General features: G+C 41.4%; 1 protein-coding gene across 1 annotated transcript in view; it reads right to left on the bottom strand.

Annotated features, from left to right (window-relative positions):
* Nucleotides 1-20699, bottom strand: part of bmt2 (base methyltransferase of 25S rRNA 2 homolog) — a 112047-nt gene extending 91348 nt beyond the window's left edge. Inside the window, exon 1 of the mRNA XM_060839360.1 lies at nucleotides 20511-20699. Within this exon, the coding sequence (XP_060695343.1) occupies nucleotides 20511-20685 (175 nt within the window). The 5' untranslated portion in view covers nucleotides 20686-20699. The remainder of the gene's footprint in view (nucleotides 1-20510) is intronic.
* Between the last annotated feature and the right edge of the window lie 622 nt (nucleotides 20700-21321).

The following is a 21321-nucleotide window of genomic DNA, read 5'->3' as shown; positions in this document are numbered from 1 at the left end:
CTTTTCATAATTGCTTCTTGCATGTAAAGAAGAAAGAAACAGTATCTGTAATTTAACCAATATTCTGCTCATAATGCTGTGGACGGGAAGCCATCAAAAAAGGATGTTGGAATGCCAGGCTTAGGTCATAGAGTCATAAAGATGCACAGTATGGAAACAGACCCTTCGGACCAACTTGTCCATGTCGACCAAATATCCCAACCCAATCCAGTCCCACCTGCCAGCGCCTGGCCCATATCCCACCAAACCCTTCCTATTCGTACAACCATTGAGGTGCCTTTTAAATGTTGCAATTGTACCAGTCTCCACCACTTCCTCTGACAGCTCATTCCATATACGGACCACCCTCTGAGTGGTAAAGTTGCCCTTTTGGTCTCTTCTATATCTTGCCCCCCTCACCCTAAACCTATGCCCTCCAGTTCTGGACTCCCCGACCCCAGGGAAAAGACTTTGTCTATTTACCCTATTCATGCCCCTCAATTTTATAAACCTCTACTAGGTCACCCCTCAGCCTCTGACACTCTAGGGAAAACAGCCCCAGCCTATTCAAACTCTCCCTGTAGCTCAAATCCTCCAACCCTGGCAACATCTTTGGAATTTTATTCTAAACTTTTTCATGTTTCACAACATCTTTCCAATTGGAAAGAGACCAGAACTGCACGCAATATTCCAACAGTGGCCCAACCAGTGTTCTATACAGTCGTAATGACCTCTCACCTCCTGTACTCAATACTCTGACCAATAAAGAAAAACATACCAAATGCCTTCTTCACGAACCAATCTACCTGCTACTCCAAGGTCTCTTTGTTCAGCAACACTCCCTAGGACCTTATCATTAAGTGTATAAGTGGGCGGCACGGTGGCACAGTGGTTAGCACTGCTGCCTCACAGCGCCTGAGACGTGGGTTCAATTCCCGACTCAGGCGACAGACTGTGTGGAGTTTGCACGTTCTCCCCGTGTCTGCGTGGGTTTCCTCCCACAGTCCAAAGATGTGCGGATCAGGTGAATTGGCCATGCTAAATTGCCCATAGTGTTAGGTAAGGGGTAAATGTGGGGGTATGGGTGGGTGGCGTTTCGGCGGGTCAGTGTGGACTTGTTGGGCCGAAGGGCCTGTTTCCACACTGTAAGTAATCTAATCTAAAGTCCTGCTAAGATTTGCTTTCCTAAAATTCAACACCTCACCTTTATCTGAATTAAACTCCATCTGCCAATCCTCAGCCATTGGATCATCCGATCGAGATCCCGTTGCAATATGGGGTATCCTTCTTCGTTGTCCACGACACCTCCAATTTTGGTGTCATCAGCAAACTTACTAACTATAAGTCTCATGCTCACAATCAAATCATTTATATAAATGATGAAAGGTAGTGGACCCAGCACCAATCCTTGTGGCACTCCACTGGTCACAGGCCTCCAGTCTGAAAAACAACCTCCATCACCACCCTTCTACCTTTGAGTCAGTTCTGTATCCAAATAGCTAGTTCTCCCAGTATTCCATAAGATCTAACCTTGCTAACCAGTCTCCCATGGGCAACCATGTCGAACGCCTTACTGAAGCCCATATAGATCACATTACCGCTCTGCCCTCATCAATCTGCTTTGAGGAATTCTCATGCATGTCTCTCTTTGGCTTGTCCTACGATGGATGTGTTGGTCTAGTCGTAGTGGTGTCCCTCTTCATCTGTAGGAAAGGATACTGAGAGTGTGGGTCATGTCTTTTTGTGACTAGTTGATGTTCATGTATCCTGGTGGCTAGTTTTCTGCCCGTTTAGCCAAAGTAGTGCTTGTTACAGTTCTTGCACGGTTTTTGTAAATGACATTCGTCTTACTTATTGTCTGTATAAGAGTCTTGAACAAGCCAAAGAGAGATATGCATGAGAATTCTGGGAAGCGACGCATTCCAACTGGAACTCTATCTGCATGCCATTTACCATCCTTTGAGCAAAAGAATAGGAAAGGACATGACCATAGTACATACAACAATACAGTACAGAACAGGCCAGGCCATTTGGTCCTCAATGTTGCCCAACCTGTGAGCTAATCTAAGCCGCTACACTATCTCGTCATCATCCATACGCTTATCCAAGGACTGTGTAAAAGTCCCTGATGTGGCTGAGTTAACTGCATTGGTTGGCAGGGCATTCCACGCCCTGACCGCTCCGAGTAAAGAACCTTCCTCTGACATCTGTCTTAAATCTATCATCTCACAATTTGCAGCTATGCCCCCTCATAAAAGCCATCATCATCATCCAAGGAAAAAGATCCTCACTGTCCACCCTAGCTAATCCTCTGATCATCTTCTATGTCTCTATTAAATCTCCTTCTTCTCTCCAATGAGAACAGACAAGTCCCTCAGCCTTTCCTCATAAGACCTTCCCTCCAGACCAGGCAACATCCTGGTAAATCTCCTCTGCACCTTTTCCAATGCTTTCACATCTTTCCTGTAATGGGGCAACCAGAACTGTACACAATATTGCAAGTGAGTCCACACTAGCGTTTTGTACAGTTGCAGCATGACATGACAGCTCCAGAACTCAATCCCTCTACCAATAAAACCTAACACATCATATGCTTTCTTAACAGCACTAATCAACCTGGGTGGCAACTTTCAGGTATCTATGTACATAGAATTCCAAAATCCCTCTGACAATCAACATGAGACAGAATCTTTTCACTGACCCAGTATCCTGCCTTCATGTTATTCTTACCAAAGTGAATCATCTCACATTTATCTGCATTTAACTTAATTTGCCATCTCTCAGTCCAATTCTGAAGTTTATCCAAGTCCACCTGTAACATTCTTCCACACTGTCCACCACTTCACTGACTTTAGTGTCATCGGCAAACTTACTAACCTATCCACCTATGCCTGCTTCCAAGTCATTTATAAAAATGACAAACAGCAGTGGTCCCAAAACAGATCCTTGTGGCACACCACTAGCAACCAGACTCCAGGCGAATATTTCCCATCAACCACCACTCGCTGCTTTCTTACAGAAAGCCAGTTTCTAATCCAAACTGCTAAATCACCCTCAATCCCTTGCCTCCACATTTTCTCCAAATGCCTACCATGTGGAACTTCATCAAAGGCTTTACTGAAGTCTATGTACACCACATCAACTGCCCTGTGCTCATCTACACGCTTGATCACCTTCTCAAAAAGCTCAATGAGGTTTGGGAGACACAACCTGCCCTTGACAAAACCATGTTGACTACCTCCATTCAAATAGGATTTATAATCATTTAGCAAAAGCAACTATCTCTTATATCCTTTCCAAAACTTTTTCTACAACAGACACAAGGCTAATTGGTTTATAATTATCTGGGTCATCTCTACTGCCCTTCTTGAACAAGGGCACAGCATTTGCAATCTTCCAGTCCTCTGGTACTTTACCTGTAGTCAATGACGCTTTAAAGATCAAGGCCAAAGGCTCCACCATCTCCTCAGTTTCCCAGAGAATCTTCAGATAAATCCCATCCGGCCCAGGGGACCTATCTACTTTCACACATTCTAGAATTGATAACACTTCCTCCTTACTAACCTCAATCCTTTCTAGTCTAATAGCCCATATCTCAGTCTTCTCCTCGACAATACTGTATTCTCCCTTTCCCAAGTGATAACAAATGAGAAATATTCATTTAGCACCTGTCGAATCTCCCACTTCTGTCTCTGACTGGCTCTATCCTACCCTCATCATCCTTTTATTCCTCTCATAGCTTTGGAAGGTTTAGGATTCTCCTTTATTCTACCTGCTAAAGACTGCTCATGTCCCCTCCTTGCTCTTCTTAACTCTCTCTTTAAATCCTTCTGAGCTAATCTGTAACTTTCCAATGCCTCATCTGAACCAACTCGTCTCAATGTCACATAAGTCTCCCTCTTCCGCTTAACAAGAGATATAATTTCTTTCGTAAACCACAGTTCCCTTATCACTTCCTCCCTATCTGACAGGGACATAGCTATCAAGGACACACAACATCTGTTCCTTGAATCAGTTCCACATTTTGACTGCCCCCATCCCCTGCATTTTGCTACCCCATTCTATCCATCTTAAGTCTCGCCTAATCGATTATAATTGCCCTTCCCCTATTTTTAGCTCTTGCTCTGTGGCATGCACCTATCCCTTTCCATCACTAAACTAAACATAACTGAATTATGGTCACTCTCTGCAATGTGTTCACCGACCAATAAATCAAACACCTGGCCTGGTTCATTACCATGTACCAGATCCAATGTGGCCTCTCCTCGTGTCGGCCCTTCAACATACAGTATCACGAAACCCTCCTGTACACATTGGACAAAAACTGATCCATCCGACATGCTAGAGTTATAGCATTTCCAGTTACTGTTGGGAAAGTTAAAGTCCCCCCATAATGACCACCCTGTTCCTTTCACTCCTACCCAGAATTGTTTTGCCAATCCTCTCCTCCACATCCCTGGAACTTTGTGGAGGCCAATAAAAAACTCCAGCAGTGTGACCTCTCTTCTCCTGTTTCTACCCTCACCTATACTACCTCAGTAGATGAGTTCTAGTCAAAAGTTCTTTCAGCCACCGTGATACTGTCCTTAACTATCAAAGCCACGCTTCCCCTTCTTTTACCACCTTCCCTATCTTACTGAAAGATCAAAACCCTGGAATCTGCAACAGCCATTTGTGACTCTGCTCTATCCATGTCTCCAAAACTGCCACAACATTGAAGTCCCAGGTACCTATCCATACTGCAAGCTTACTTACCTTATTCTGGATACTCCTGAGTGAAAGTAAACACACTTCAAACCAGCTTGCTGTCTGCCAGCACACTCCTGTGACCGTGAAATCCTGTCCATGTCCTCCCTGCTCACATCCTCCTGTGCACTGGAACTATACTTCAGTATTCCATCCTTCTGCTGAGCTAGTTTAAAATCCACCCAAATAGCACAAGCAAATCTCCCCCCAGGATATTAGTACCACTCTGGTTCAAGTGAAGACGATCCCGATTGTTGAGGTCCCACCTTTCCGGAATGAGCCCCAATTATCCATATGCCTGAAACCCTCCCTTTGGCACCACCCCTGCAGCCATCTGTTTAGCTTATGTCTCTCCCTGTTCTTTGCCTTGCTATCACATGGCATGGGTAACAGACTGGAGATAACAACTGTTCGTTCCAGCTCTCAGCTTCCATCCTACCTCCCGGAAATCTTGCCTTACATCCCCATCCTGCTTTCTACCTATGTCGTTGGTACCTATGTGGACCATGACTTGGGGTTGGTCACCTTCTCCCTGTAGGGCCCCAAAGACATGATCCTAGATCTCTGAGATCCTGGCACCTGGGAGGCAACACACCAACTGCGAGTCTTTTGTTCCCAACAAACCTTCTATCTAACCCTCTAACTAGTGAGCTCTTAATGAGTAACACTCTCCTCCTTTCCCCACTTCCATTTTGTGCAACAGGGACAGACTCTGTGCCAGAGACCCTCCCCATAGGAAATGGCATCACCAACCCAATGAAACCAAACCATAAATAAAAAGTGGGCCATACCACCAGTGCTTCAGAAGAGGCTCACTGATTAGATTAGATGAGATTTACAGTGTGGAAACAGGCCCTTCGGCCCAACAAGTCCACACCGACCCGCCGAAGCGAAACCCACCCATACCCCTACATTTACCCCTTACCTAACACTACGGGCAATTTAGCATGGCCAATTTACCTGACCCGCACATCTTTGGACTGTGGGAGGAAACCGGAGCACCCGGAGGAAACCCACGCTGACACGGGGAGAACGTGCAAACTCCACACAGTCAGTCGCCTGAGTCGGGAATTGAACCCGGGTCTTCAGGCGCTGTGAGGCAGCAGTGCTAACCACTGTGCCACCGTGCCGCCCACAATTGATTATGTTACCTAGTATGGTGACGAAACATCTGAAAATGAACCTTCCAGATCCACGAGTAAACCTACATTCAGAACCTCAACCAAAGCTATAAATCTTCTCAAAATCTGCTAATAGACAAAGTATTTTCTCTGGGGTGGAGGAGTCCAGAACTAGAGGGCATGGGTTTAGGGTGAGAGGGGAAAGACATAAAAGAGACCTAAGTGGCAGCCTTTTCACGCAGAAGGTGGTACATGTATAGAATGAACTGCCAGAGAAAGTGGTGAAGGCTAATACAATTGCAACATTTAAAAGAAATCTGGATGAGTATATGAATAGGGAGGGTTTGAAGGGATATGGGTCGGGTGTTGGCTAGTGGGACTATATTAGGTTGGGACATCTCGTCAGCATGAACTAATTGGACTGAAGAGTCTGTTTCCATTATGTACATCTATGACTCTCTAACTCTAAATGAACATCACAGAGTTTTGTCACCTCACCTGTAGGCACTGATATGGTATATTACTCAATTCAGTACTGTTTCATTCTGTAGCATTAAATGGTGATTTAACCTAAAAATAGTTGACTTTTCTGTTGGCATAGAAATTTAACATTCAAACCCTTTATAGACATCACCAGGTGAAGGCAAGGAAAAATATAATCAAAAACTCATTGACTTAGTTGGCCACATTCATCAATTCCCAGTTAAGAGAATATGACAGCAGAGTGACAGATCAGAAGAAAAATAAAGAAAGTCACATACTTGACTCATCACTTGCTCAGCCATGCAAAGCAATAGTAGCACAAGTCAACAACTTCAATCACTGGAGAGATCATTTCCACCACCTGAAAGTGATTTGAAAGCAAAGGTTTCCAAGGATCTTGGAAAACTTCGAAAAGTCTGATGCACTGGCATGAGTGAATAGTCCAAGGGAAGGCATACAATGACTCCATTTAACAAAAAGTGACTCCAGGATTTTCACATCAAAAGAGCTTTGTTCAGATTTTTGCTGCAGCTACATAAATATTTTTTACATAGGGTGAGTGCAGATGCTGCAAAGGTGGCTGCAAGTATCGGAAAGTATAAAGAGGTGAGAGAACACAAAGTGTGGGAACACTTTAGCTTCCCATTGTTGTGGAAGAACACTGAACAAAATAACAAACTTCCTCCAAGCTTTAAAATTTTTTAAGAAAAGGCGTTACAGTTTTTAATCACTGGCTACTTAAAAAAGCCAAATGGTGCAAAGAGAATATTTGCTTCAATAAAATCACTTAAACAAAACAATGAATTTGAAGGGATATGTGGACAATTGATTAAGCCATTCATTCACCAGCAGTTCTGGCTGATCAAGAAAAACACTCAGGTCCTGTTCTCATCTATTAAAACCACGCACTCTTCCATGATCATCCTGAATACAAAGATAACATTTGGCTGTGATTCTCTATTACAAAGTCAGGTCCTATTTTCTTCAGATGCTTGTGTTTGTTAATTCTACTAACTGAAGTAAAGATGATTAATACCCAAGGGAAATAATGAAAATAGCCCACCAGCAGTGCAATACACAACCACAAAAGCCAAATTCAAACCAGTCCAAATCACCTACACTGAAACAGGAGATGAGAACTTTTAGTGTTTCAAGGGGAAGCTGGAAGCCAACAAAGATAAATCAATAAAATTGATAAATACAGGTTTCAAATCTGGAATTAACAAATGGTAAAGTGATTCTAAGTTTGACTAACAATGTTATGGCTTGTTCAGAATAACAAACATCAAATCTCTCTTATTAAGAGATCAACAATTATGTCATGTTTAAGAGAAATGCCAAAAAAAAGACTTCATGCTGAAAGGCCTTCTTCTTTCACGTGATTAGAATCAGAGGCTTTGCCTAAGTATGCAATTCTGGAATTCTAAATCAATTGCAGTTTGATCTCCAGAGAAGAGCCGGGCCCAGGCCAAGTTGTCAACCTGCCTCATATCCTCAACCGCTGTCTCCTCATTGTTGGCTGGAAAGTATACACTTCACCTGCAAAATGGAAAATACTGAACCCAGCTCAGAGGAAACAAATTATTGGACAGCTAATTCAAGGACATTGTATCTTGTATGAACAGATTTTTAGTATCTCTGGATTACCAAATGTGTACTTTATAATCTATCACCTCTCCAATTCTGCTCAATTTTCTGAGTGCTTGTATGTGCGATTAAGTAGTTTCATGTACTTCATCTATGTTCTTATTAAGCCCCACCTTTGATTTCATCTTAGAGGATTTTACTGTGAGTTTATTTTTTTAAAATTGGAATGCAAAAGCTAGGTTCAAGCAACAACCATTGACCTACCTCAGTAAGAGTCATTTGCAAAATGAGAAAGGAGGAAGTCAAACAATACCTCTCTCTCAGCCTTAAGAAGCATGAACAACCATTGTCTAAATACACTCTCATTTTCCCTTTATCAGTGACAGGAATCAACATATACTGCAAACTTCAGTTTCAATCTTAACTGCCAATAAGTAAAATGGTCAAATTAATTTGTAGTCTAAATACAAAAACAAATATGGTCAAGAATTTTTAAGATTCACTCTCTTGGGGCTAGATTTTGCAGCAAGAATGACAAATCAGCTTTGTCGTTATTTCTCCACTGAATTGGATGGCAACTTCTACAGTTTGCTCAAATTCAGAATCCAGAAATTTCTAAACAAACAAAAACAGAAATTGCTGGGATATCACAGTAGGTCTGGCAGCATCTGTGGAGAGAAATCAGACTTAATATTTCACGACCAGTGACCCTTCTTTGGAACTCCAATCCTGGCAACGATGATACCACTATCAGGCAATGAGGATACTGAGCTAGTACATCTCATACTGTCTCATTCAGATTTAATTAATTTATTTAGCTCATTCAAAATGCACTACATCACACTGGTGTTGCTTAACTGCTTCAGCAATCGTTTATATTCGGTTTAATGAAGTTTGGTATTTTTCCCCCCAAATTTTCTGTGTCGAGTTTGGCATCTTTGTAAACTTGGACATGCTCACCTAAATTCTTAAAGTTTGATATTTTCCTGTGAAAACACCTAACCTTCTCCCCCAACTCCAATACTAATCCCTAAAAATATCATTTATCACTGCCCAATCAAAGAATGACCCTTGTAACTTAGTTAAAAAAATCACACAACACCAGGTGAAAGTCCAACTGGTTTATTTGGAAGCACTAGCTTTCGGAGCAACCCTCCTTCATCAGGTTGTGGAGAATAAGATCACGATCACAGAATTTATAGCCAAAGGAATCCAGTGTCATGGATATGTGACATAGTTAACAATTTTAGATTAAATCTTTCATCTTTTCGATTGGGATATGCTAGTTCTTTGTCCACCCCTGTCCAACACTGGCATCTCCACATCATGCCTCATAACTTAGTTCTTTCATTCTCACACTTTCCTTCCCATGTCACAAACCTCTCAATTCCAGGTACATCAGATTTAGGTAGATCTCTTGTGTACACCCTAATAAATTTCTCAGAATCCATATACTAATCTTGCTCTGTTCACCTCCTCATGACTGTTATTGGATTCTATTAGGTTTTACCTGACTCTTCATTCACAAGGACAGTCTGTACATCTGCTGTCCACTTATTTTGATCCTTAAGAATGCTAGCAGCTTCCCAATCACTGACCTTAATCTCTTTGATGTTTACAATTCTCGTTGTGTCCTTGCATTCCTTTTGAATAAAAATGCAGCATTAACTATCTTCAAATTCTATACATAATCCTTGAATCTAGTATGATTTGGAAATGGTCACCTAAGAGATCTACAATATCTGGACATTTTTCTTACTACTATTAATGCTGTTAACATCATTAGATTAGCTAATTACTTGTACTCTGTTTGTCAGAGCTCATTCTATCCACATATTATATAGACATATGTTAGCCAACATTAAAAAGTAAAAGTTATTGTTCACAAGTTATTGGGGTGGCACGGTGGCTCAGTGGTTAGCACTGCTGCCTCACAGCACCAGGCACCCGAGCAATTCCTGCCTCAGGCAACTGTATGTGGAGTTTGCACATTCTCCCCAAGTCTGCGAGGGTTTCCTCTGGGTGCTCCGGTTTCCTCCCACAGTCCAAAAATGAGCAGATTATGTGAATTGGCCATGCTAAATTGCTCGCAGTGTTAGGTGCATTACTCAGGGGTGAACGTAGATGAATGGGGTCTGGGTGGGTTGCTGTTCGGAGGGTCAGCATGGACTAGTTGGGCCGACGGGGCCTGTTTCCACACTATAAGCAATCTAATCCAATCAAAACACTTTGAATGTGCTGAGGCCAAAGATATTAATATTTGCAAGTGAAATCTTTCCCTTTCTTTGTATTTGTAACAGCACTATGTATGGATTGTCACTTAATGCTGTTATGTTCTGCTATGCTTGACAGTCTTTGTAGTTACTATTGTCTAAAGACAAGGAGTGTTATATGAAATAATTGCGTGTTTATACAACTTGAGACTATATCTATTGAAAAAGGCATGTTTGCACCATTGTGTTTTATACAATAATTTTTCTTTATGAATATAGTGCAAGAGCTGAAAATGTGTTGCTAGTTAAAGTACAGCAGGTCAGGCAGCATCCAAGGAACAGGAAATTCGACGTTTCGGGCCAGAGCCCTTCCTTGGATGAAGGGCTCTGGCCCGAAACGTCGAATTTCCTGTTCCTTGGATGCTGCCTGACCTGCTGTGCTTTAACCAGCAACACATTTTCAGCTCTGATCTCCAGCATCTGCAGACCTCACTTTTTACTCGAATATAGTGCAATGCAAAGTCATTTTTGTGTTCCGCATGAAATATTGCTTGGTATGTATGTGCTGTGGTTTGGAATGTATTTTTTAGGGAATTGCCAACAAAGTAACTTTTGAATTAATATGAATCAAGGAAATACCATCCTCAGGGCCTTGGTCAGAGAGATTTCCCATTTGAACGAAATTATGACACTGTTCCAGCATAGTTTACGTGTAACACTTCAACCATGATTTATGGTTGACTTAAATGAATTAGGTGAACACACACTAGTGTGAATATACAGAGTTCCTGACTGACAAACATCCAACTTCCAAAGCTCATACTTAAAATGCAATTTCATACACGGTTGTAATTGTATTCGAGCTTTTCCTGTGCTTACGCTGTTTTACATCACCCTACAATGTGTTTCGACTTGCACACATATCAACTTGTGAACCGACTCCAGAACAGAACCCATTCACAATCCAGAAAGTGACTGTATACGCTGCAACTTATTTCTCTGGCACGGTCACCTTCAAGTTAAATGGGCTTATGCTAGTGCTCCTTTCTACTTCAAATACATTCAAAATATTGTGAACCATGTTTTTTTTTAAATCAAAGGTGATTTGCAAATAAAATATGAAGAAACAGAGTCATGGAGATGTACAGCATGGAAACAGACCCTTCGGTCCAACCCGTCCATGCCGACCAGATATCCCAACCAATCTAGTCCCACCTGCCAGCACCCAGCCCATATCCCTCCAAACCCTTCCTATTCATATGCCCATCCAAATGCCTTTTAAATGTTGCAATTGTACCCGCCTCCACCACTTCCTCTGGTAGCTCATTCCATACACATACCACCCTCTGCATGAAAAAGTTGCCCCTTAGGTCTCTTTTATATCTTTCCCCTCTCACCCTAAACCTATGCCCTCTAGCTCTGGACTCCGACCCCAGGGAAAAGACTATGTCTATTTATCCTATCCATGCCCCTCAATTTTGTAAACCTCTACAAGGTCACCTCTCAGCCTCCGACACTCCAAGGAAAACTGCCCCAGCCTCTTCAGCCTCTCCCTATAGCTCAAATCCTCCAACCCTGGCAACATCCTTGTAAATCTTTTCTGAACCCTTTCAAGTTTCACAACATCTTTCCGATAGGAAGGAGACCAGAATTGCACGCAATATTCCAACAGTGGCCTAACCAACATCCTGTACAGCCACAATATGACCTCCCAACTCCTGTACTCCATACTGTGACCAAACACCTTCTTCACTATCCTATCTACCTGCGACTCCACTTTCAAGGAACTAGGAACCTGCACTCCAAGGTCTTTTTGTAAAATTCCAATGTACTCACACTTTCTTTACAAGATATTTTTAACCACAAAGACCTTGAACATCAATATTAGTTACTACATTATTCTAAAAAAAAAATCAATACTTTGTTAACAATCACCAGCAGTAGCAAAACAGTTCTATCAGTCATTACCATCACGCTCTGCCAATGTTGAACTGCCCACTTTTGCTCGACTTCTGCAAATGAGGCAGGTGACTGACACCCCGCCCACCATTACTTTGAACCCACGATCAATTTCAGTCGCACCCACTCATTTAATTGCACTCCTAGCTTTCCAATCATGACCATATGGTTATAATGTTTACAAACTTTAAATTCAGGAATCCCCAAGGATACATATTTGCCTTGTTTTAAAAAGGGGATCTGTTGTTTTAGATTTCTTATGGTTTTCAACTATGATGATGCATTCCTCTCTATTAATTTGTGTATAGAATGTGGACATCACTGGTTGGGCCAACATTTATTATCCAGTTGAAAAGGGCAGCAATGCTAAACAGTCTTTGTGCAGAAAGCCAGCATTTTGAAAAAAAATGGGAACATTGTATCATTAAATGTTAGAGCGTTCCAACAGTGGTTAAGTGGCAACATTTAATTCTGTGCTGTAATAAGGCTGCAGTTTAGTGCAAAGTTTTCAACAACTCGCTCAATACAGTTCCAGAGTCACAGATAATTGAAGAGCGAGCCAAAGACAGGGCATAACTTCAATATTTTTTAGCTGTTCAACAGGGAAGGAGTCAAGTGCAGATGAACAGCTGAATCTCAGGTAAAAGTACAAGATTAAGCTTGCTGTAGCTAGTTTGTAAGGCATTCTGGGGAAGCCTGCAAGCATGAATTCCTAAATACAACTGTGAGTCGAAGTTGAAAATCACATGCAACAGTTGCTTGGTACAAATTGAGCCGGGGCAATTGTTAGCTTAGTGGAGTCAGCAAATAAGTGCTGGTGAGCAACTTTCAGAGTTCAGCGAACAAGAATCCAGGAAAGGAGGGTGATCAAGTGGTACAGGAGCATCCACTGAGACAGGCCATGATGGAATGACTCATGAGAGAATTAAAGTCAGATCAACAAAAGTGAAGAACTGCAAATCCTTGTTAAGTTTATTAAAATTTGGGTCATTGCGTCAATAATGTCTGAGAGTTACTAAATCTGTGAGGTCTGTCGTGATCACATTTGTTAGGTGATGTGCGTTATGCAGTGTTAAATCACAATATATGTACTGCCCATGTTAGTTATATATTAATTTTGCATACTAGACATCTTACAATATTGTAGATTGTGTTACTATTCTAGCTTATAAACTACTGCTATTTGCTCAAAACAATGGAAACTTATGGTTTCATTCCTTAAGTTCCCCAGAACCTACATTTTCTCTATTTTAAAACTAAGGTTACTGGTTCCCCAAACACGTTAATAGCAATAATTTGCTAGTCTCATCCGAGATCACAACTAAGTTGGTGACTTGGTCTCGGATCACAATGACGGCTCTCTCCCTACCTCTCCTAATTCACGCTGTATAACTGTTTGATATCCAGCATTGGATAAGCAGCTTTTTCTTTACTTCTAGCTTTATGTTGGAGAGATCTGAGCTGTTAGCTTCTGTGCCATTGCCATATCCCTCTCTAGTTACTATCTCTGGCTAAAATCAGATCTTTCACAATCTCAGAAATCTGTTCAACACCAAACTAAGTCTCTAATCCTAGAAGCAGACTACAAGCATCTATGTACATGATGTCACTCATATTCCCCCCCATATATCAGTCCCTTTGCCACTTAAATCTTCACGTGTGTTTGGCATTTTTGGTGTTAGGTGGTGTCACTTAGGTAACCTAGACCCTAATTTTTACCTTATTGAAAAGTGTAAGATCCTGTGTTCCAGATGTAATAAAATTGGGCATGCTACTCAACTTTAAGCAAAAGACAGTTTATCTGTAATCCCAGTTAAAATACAAACAAAAAGAAAGAATTGGTATAACTTTATCTCTATTGGAAAACTTAACAGAATAATGCCCAGGCCATTCAGTATTCTGCAAGTTTCAAATAGATTCCCAGTCATCCTTTTAACTACATAGAGTATAAACCCAGTGTCCTCAAGCATTCCTCACATGTGAAGCTTTCATTCCTGGGATCATTCTTGTGAATCTCCTTTGGATCCATTTCATCCAAGGCTATTACATCCTTCCTAAGGTATGGGGCCCAAAAATGTTTATGATACTCTAAATGTGGTCTGACCAGAGCTTTAAGATAAACTTCAGAAGTACATCCCTGCTATTATATTCCAGTCCTCTTGAGATGACTGACAAAATTGTCTTTGCCTTCCTAACTACCAACTCAACCTACAAGTTTACCTTACGAGAAACCTGGTCTAGGACCCCCAAGTCCTGTTGCACTTCAGATTTAAGAATTTTTCACCCCATTTATAAAATAGCCCATGCCTCTATTTTTCCTACTAAAAAGTGCATAATCACTTTCTTATGCTGTATTTAATCTGCCATTCTTTTGTCCACTCTCCTTACCTGCCCAAATCCTTGTGAAACTTCCCTGCAAGTTGAGAAGATTTGTAGCTCAGGTTGAAGTTTTGGATATAGGTTTGCTCGCTGAGCTGAAAGGTTCATTTCCAGATGTTTCGTTACCTTACTAGATAACATCTTCAGTGGACCTCATGCAAAGCAATGCTGAAAATTCCTGCTTTCTATTTCTATGTTTGGGTTTCTTTGGGTTGGTGATGTCATCTCCTGTGGTGAAGTCACTTCCTGTTTCTTTTCTCAGAGGGTGGTAGATGGGTCTAACTTGGTGTGTTTGTTGGTAGAGTTCCGGTTGGAATGCCATGCTTCTAGGGAGCACCTAGAAGCATAACATTTCAACAGGAACTCTACCAACAAACACACCAGCGAGCAAATCTACATCCAAAATTTCCTTGCCTCCTCAAAACTACCTGCCCTTCCACTTATCCTTGGATCATCTGCAAACTTAGTCTGAATGTCCTCAGTTCCTTCATCCAGATTGTTAATGTATACTGAAATTTTGTGGTCCCAACACTGAACTTGTGGAATACGACTAGTCACCAGCTTCCATCCAGAGAAGGACCATTTTATTCCCACTTCCTGCTTTCAGTCAATCTTCTATCCATGCTAGTAGCTTACCTCTAATACCTTAGGCCCTCATCTTACTCAGTAGTGTCCTGAGCAGCACCTTATCAAAAGCCTTCTGGAAGTCCAGATAGATAACATCCATGGACTCTTCATAGTCTAACCTGCCCGTTATCTCCCCAAAGAATTTTAACAGATTTGTCAGGCATGGCCTGCCCTGAATGAAACCATGTTGACTTTTCCCTATTTTACCATGCATTTCCAAATATTCAGAGATCTCATCCTTCACAAAAGGACCCCAAAAGTTTGGCAACAACTGAGATCAGCCTAATCAGCCTAGAATTTCCTGACATTTTCATTACTCCCTTCTTAAACAGGGGTTACATTTGCAATTTTCCAGGCCTCTGGGACCCTCTCTGACTCCAAGGATTCAGGTCACAATAAAGCTTCTACCATCTCTTCAGCGCGCTCCTTCAGTTCTTTGGAGTGTAGCCCATCTGGTCCAGGTGATTTATCTATTTTCAGACCTTTCAGTTTTTCTAACATCTTCTCCTTGGTGATGGCCACATTCTCATTTATGCCCCCTCACTCTCGAAATTTTGGGATATTACTTGCACCGTGAAAACGGATGCAAAACATTTGTTCAGTTCCTCAGCCATTGCTTTGTTCCCCATTACTGCTTCTCTGCATCATTTTCAAGTGGCCCAAAGTCCACTTTTGCCTTTATATGTCTACAGAAACTCTTCCAATCTTCTAATAATACCGGTATGTTACCCTCATATTTAATCTTCTCCCACCTTATTTCTTTCTTCATTGTCCTCTGTTGGTCTTTGTAGGTGTCCAATCCTCTGGCTTCCCACTGCCCTTCACCACATTATACGCTTTCTCTTTTGCTTTCATGCGGTCTCTGACTTTCCTGATCAGTCATGGTTGCCTCAGCCTCCCTTTAGTATGCTTCTTTTTCCTTGGGATGAATTTTTGCTGTCTCCCCCAGGATACTCCCAGAAACACCTGCCATTGCTGTTCCACTGCCTTTCTTGCTAGGCTCCTCTCAGTCAATTCTGGTCAGCTCCTCCCCCATGCCTCTGAATGACTAATGCCCAAAACGTTGATTCTCCTGCTTCTCGGATGCTGCCTGACCAGCTGTGCTTTGCCAGCACCACACTCTCGACTTTTTCAACTGTAGTACTGTTACATCTGATTTCACCTTCTCCTTTGGGACTGAGGCTGTACTAGATTTTGGAAATTTCTACATTACAAGCCAGGTGTTGCAGGCCATTGATAGATCAAGCGAGAATGGGTTGATGGGATCAAGGGTCACTTAAGGTGTGGGACAGAGAACTGATCAAAATGGTAACGTGAGTAACTAGTCTGAGTAACCATATCAATGCAGGGCCTAGCCAAATTGACCAGGTAAGAAATTTTTAAAAATGTAATTTAAAATTGACGCATAAGTGTCCAGTTCTCAGGCAGCTGGATTTGAGGTAGTCAATACAGCTATAACACATGTTTCTTCAATGCGCATTGACTTTAACGCGATTGAAGAATTAGACTTTTATTTGTAGGACGTGAGCTTTCCTTACCTATACTGGCTATAACGCAATTCTGGTGCCATTAGCTTCAATGGAGCAACTACTGTGCAATTCTCAATGCGAGATGACATGAGAGCAGGACAATTGTGTTTTATCAGAACCAACTGTACTCTAACTGCTCATCGAAATCTCCAATTCAGTCCGTGGAACTTCAGCCGCGCCAAGAACCCAAGTTTTAAATTCAGGAACCTTTTCAAATTAAATAATCACCTTCTTGCTGTTTGACTACTTTGCAGCAATAAGAGCCATAAATTAGCATGTGAAAATCCAGAAGGGTAATAATCAGGTAAGATATACCTAAAATATCACATGCCCATTGGTTACTGTAACTTAAATACTTAATGTACAATGCAACGTGAAAATAATTTTCTTATTTACCTAGTTCTAAAACAGTCTCCGTACACTGTGCTGAAAATTTAAACCATTACTAAGAGATGCTTTGCCCATGGTACAGGCCATGGGATCTTTGATCGGCAATTAGTCAAGATGAAAAAAATTCTGTAAAGGACTGAGTTTTAAACATTCTAATACTGTTGACTGCAGAAAGTGTTCTGCAAACAAACAATATTTCAATAACCAGTTAAGTAACATGTAATACATGACACCTAAGTGAACACTTGCCTAATTACTTAATTTACAATTATGAATGGACACATTTCCTCTATGAACAAAAAAATCCACTGAAAGAAAACTAGTTCAGCTATGGCTAAGGGTATCACCCAGAATTGAAAGACATCATTTTTTTGGGAAAAAATCAGCAAAGGGTGAGAAAGAAAGTGATAAAGGAGTGAAAATAAGAGTAAATAAAAAAAAACACAAAAACAGACAATAACAATTTTAACAAGCACGTAGAAGGGAGAGATTAGCAAAAGTAGAGGCAGAGACTGGAGAAATTATAATGATGAATGAGGAAACAGTAGAGATATTAAAGAAAACGTGTTATGAAGAACATGCTAAAGTTATAGGGAAACAAGGATCTGATGAGACTGAGAAAATTATAAATAACTAAGATTAAAGTTCTTTAGAAATTATAGGGACTAAAAATCTCACTAACTAGAGAACCTCATGGCCGACACTTCAGGGTTTCAAAAGGGCACATGCATGTATTTTGATCTTCCAGAATTTCCCATATTCTAGGATGGTACTAGTAGATTGGAAGGCATTAAATGATGGTTAAGAAAGGAAAGTAGTGTGGAAAAAAAATGAAACTATAAACCAGTTAAGCTGGTATTAGTGGGTCAAATGCTAAATACTACTGACAAAGATGCATCCATCAAGAAATTTGCAATGGACCATACTTTGCAGTTAGTGATAAAACATGTGTATGCATCACTAATCGTGGTGGTGGTGGGGGGGGGGGGGCGCAGTGTGTGTGTGTGTGTGTGTGAGAGAGAGAGATGTGCAGTGCAGTTAAATCTCATTTATCTTTAACTGTTATGAATTATGATTACTTTTTTTTATTTCCAGTGTTAATTCAACACCGGTCAGCATGACTTTTCAATAAATCATGTATGTCTCTATCAACATGGAACAATTTGAGAAGTTACTGATGTACACCAAAGATGGAACAAGCAGGTAGCATAAAGGGGAACTAGCAGTTATGTAGTGTATTAGACTTCCAAAAGGCATCAAAAATGGTGCCGCATAAAAGGTTACTACATTAGTTAAGTGTTTACAGAATTTGGGCAAGAATATATATATATTAAAAAAAGCTTGACCATCTAACAGAGATCTGGAACAAATGGGACACTGAGATGGCAAACTGTAACAGTTCCGGTGGGACAAGGATCAATGCTGAGACCTTGAGTATTTACAAACTTGCTATTGACTTGGATGAAAGAACCATGTATATAGCACAATGGGTGCTTTTCCACATCAGCAGGAAAAGAATATTATTTATTTAAATCAAGAAAGAATAGTCTGTCACAGAGTGATCTGGGTATCCTTGTACATGAAACATAAAACGTTGGTATTCGGGAATAACAAGAATTAGGAAGGCATTTGGAATAGTGCATGCTTTGCAAAGGGACTGAAGTATGAAAGTTGGGAAGTTTTATTACAGTTGTACAGGGCTATGGTAAGATCGCAACCAGAATATGCCATGAAAGTGAGAAGGTTTAATGCACTGATCCCTAGGATGAACAAATTGTTTTATGAGGAAATGCAGAGCAGGTCTGACCTCAATACTCATTGGAGTTTAGAAGATTCAAAAGGTAATCTTATTGAAGCAAAGTTGTGAGCAGGCTTAACAAGGCAGATAGTGAGAGAGAAGTTTCCCGCTGAGGGGCAATTTATAACCAAGGGACATTTTTCTGAAATAAGGAGTCTCTTTTTCAGAATGAGTAGGGTTTTTTTTGTTTGAGTGTTGTTAATCTTTGGAATTTACTATCCTAGGCAGCAGTGGAGGCTGTTTTGTTTTGAAAAAAGGTCAGGCAGGAAAGTGATTAAGGTTTACAATTAGACCAGCTATATTCTTATTAAATGACAAGGAGCCAAACAGCCTGTTTATGCAAGAAACACTTTTTGCATAAAATAATTGTCCAAGTTCTCTCTCAAATACAAAGCATTTCAAAAGAACAATTATTTATTTAGTTTAGATTTACAACTGCTATTCTCAAAAAGTGAATTCAACATACACTAGTACTCAGCAATGCTTCATGTTTATAAATACAAATATAATGAGCAGGCTTTGTTTCAAAATTTTTCTCTGATGATTTTGTTTGTTTCATATTTGGTCTGCACAACTGTTTTTCCTTTACAAATAACCATCTCCAAGATCCAGACATGCAAACTCCATAATTTTGCAAGCTTGCATCATAAGCTCTATAGAAATTAACCATCATCCAGACAGGGATCCTGGAAGCCAGAAGTGCCTTCTATTTGAAAGCTTTCACAACATTCCTTATATCAACTTGTACTCCACCCTAGCAATAAGAGGTAATGCTATTTCTGGACTAATACATGTTTTCGTATTAGCCCTGAGAACATGTATTGTGTAGTATACCACCATCAAATGCATTTCACAATTGAAGTATATTTATGATGTTTCCCTATCAGATAATAACAGTATTTTTCTGGATCTCTCTAGCATAAACAACAACGCAATCAACTTATATTACCATCAGGTAGACAGCAGATTAAAAGTTCAGGCAGTTTTCAAAATCAATCACTATCACTGCTTAGTGCTCTGCAATCTCAATATAGTGAATCAGAAATTCTCACAGCATTCTGACACTGATTCAGCTAAAGGGTACAAGCATTAAAATAATTCAAACTTCTGGACCACAGCCCCTATTCCTCTATAAAACGTGATAAACGGAGAGGACAAAATATAATGAAAACTTGACAGTGCCCATAACTCACTTTTTGAAAAATATTTATTGGGCAAGGAAACTAACGGAATCAGTAATTGCTTCAGGATCACAAAATAAATTAAAAGATGGCCTAACAAAAAAATGTAAGAGGAGAGTACTATGGACGATAGAATGTGAAATAAAAAGGATTGAAGAAACTTAGCAGGCCTCGCAGCCTCTGCAGGGAGAGGAAAAACAAAGGTCGAGTCCAGTATAACACTCCTTGAAAAGGCGAGTACTTGTTTTTGTCTGTATGACACAAATAGGAGGATTAATACATGGACTGAAAGATAACTGAATGACAGCAAACCGAATGAGAAATCAGTGATCTGTCGAGCTGAGGCTGTTGTAACCTCCAGAGAAGTAGCACCGTGAGAGAGAGGGGAGTGGGGGACCGACCGACCCACTCCCCAGCCCAGCCCAGCACCCGAAGGCTCATCAGCGGGGGAGGGGAAGAGGGCTCACTGCCTTCATCCAAACCACCCCACCCCCCCCGGCCCTTCACTTCATTATCACCTTCTCGATATTTCTTGCGCAGTTTCCTGTGGACATTCTTCACTACACCGGAGAGTTTCTCCTGCTCCTTCTTCCTGTCGCCTTCCGAAGCGGCCACCGCCTGTATGCTGACGAGCCCGGACGGTGCAGCCCTCTCGATGAGCCGGACACCGAGGGAGCCGTCAGCGTCCTCCATGCTGGCGCCTGATCGGCTCCGCTCGGCAATGTTCGGCGGTGCTCGGCTCAAGCCCCGCCCTACACATACTCCATTGGCTGAGGCCCGCTGACTGACAGTCGACCCTGCCTGGTGACGTCAACGGAGTTGAAAAGTCCACGGGGGTGGGTGTGGAGAAAAGGGGTCTGGGGCAATGGGGACTTGGGGGGTAGGGAGGATGAAACGATGGGGCAATTGGGATTGGGGAAGAGTTCTGCCTTAAGGTAGTTTGTGGGGTTCCTGCTCATACTAATGCTTCATCCTCAGGCTGTTCTCCAGGCAAGGTCTGGCTGGCTGTTGTCTTCTAAGCCTCACGGGCAAAGAGTAAGGATGGAGGTCCCAAACCTAACCTCAGCTAAAAAAGGAATTGATTCTCACTGTTGACATTAATCAGACCACCAATTACAGTTTTACAGTACAGGAGGCTACAGTTTGGTTTTAAGGTTAGAGTGGTGCTGAAAAAGCACAGCAGGTCAGGCAGCATCCGAGGAGCAGGAAAATTGACGTTTCGGGTAAAAGCCCTTCATCAGGAATGAGCCAGGGAGCTTCCGGGGTGGAGAGATAGATGGGAGGGAGGTGCAATAGGTGAATGGAAGTGGGGATGAAGGTGATAGGTCA

Source organism: Hemiscyllium ocellatum, chromosome 19 (assembly GCF_020745735.1).
Source record: "Hemiscyllium ocellatum isolate sHemOce1 chromosome 19, sHemOce1.pat.X.cur, whole genome shotgun sequence".
NCBI classification, from domain to species: Eukaryota; Metazoa; Chordata; class Chondrichthyes; order Orectolobiformes; family Hemiscylliidae; genus Hemiscyllium; species Hemiscyllium ocellatum.
The sequence above is the reverse complement of the archived record's forward strand: the minus strand, read 5'-3'. Positions and strand labels throughout refer to the sequence as shown.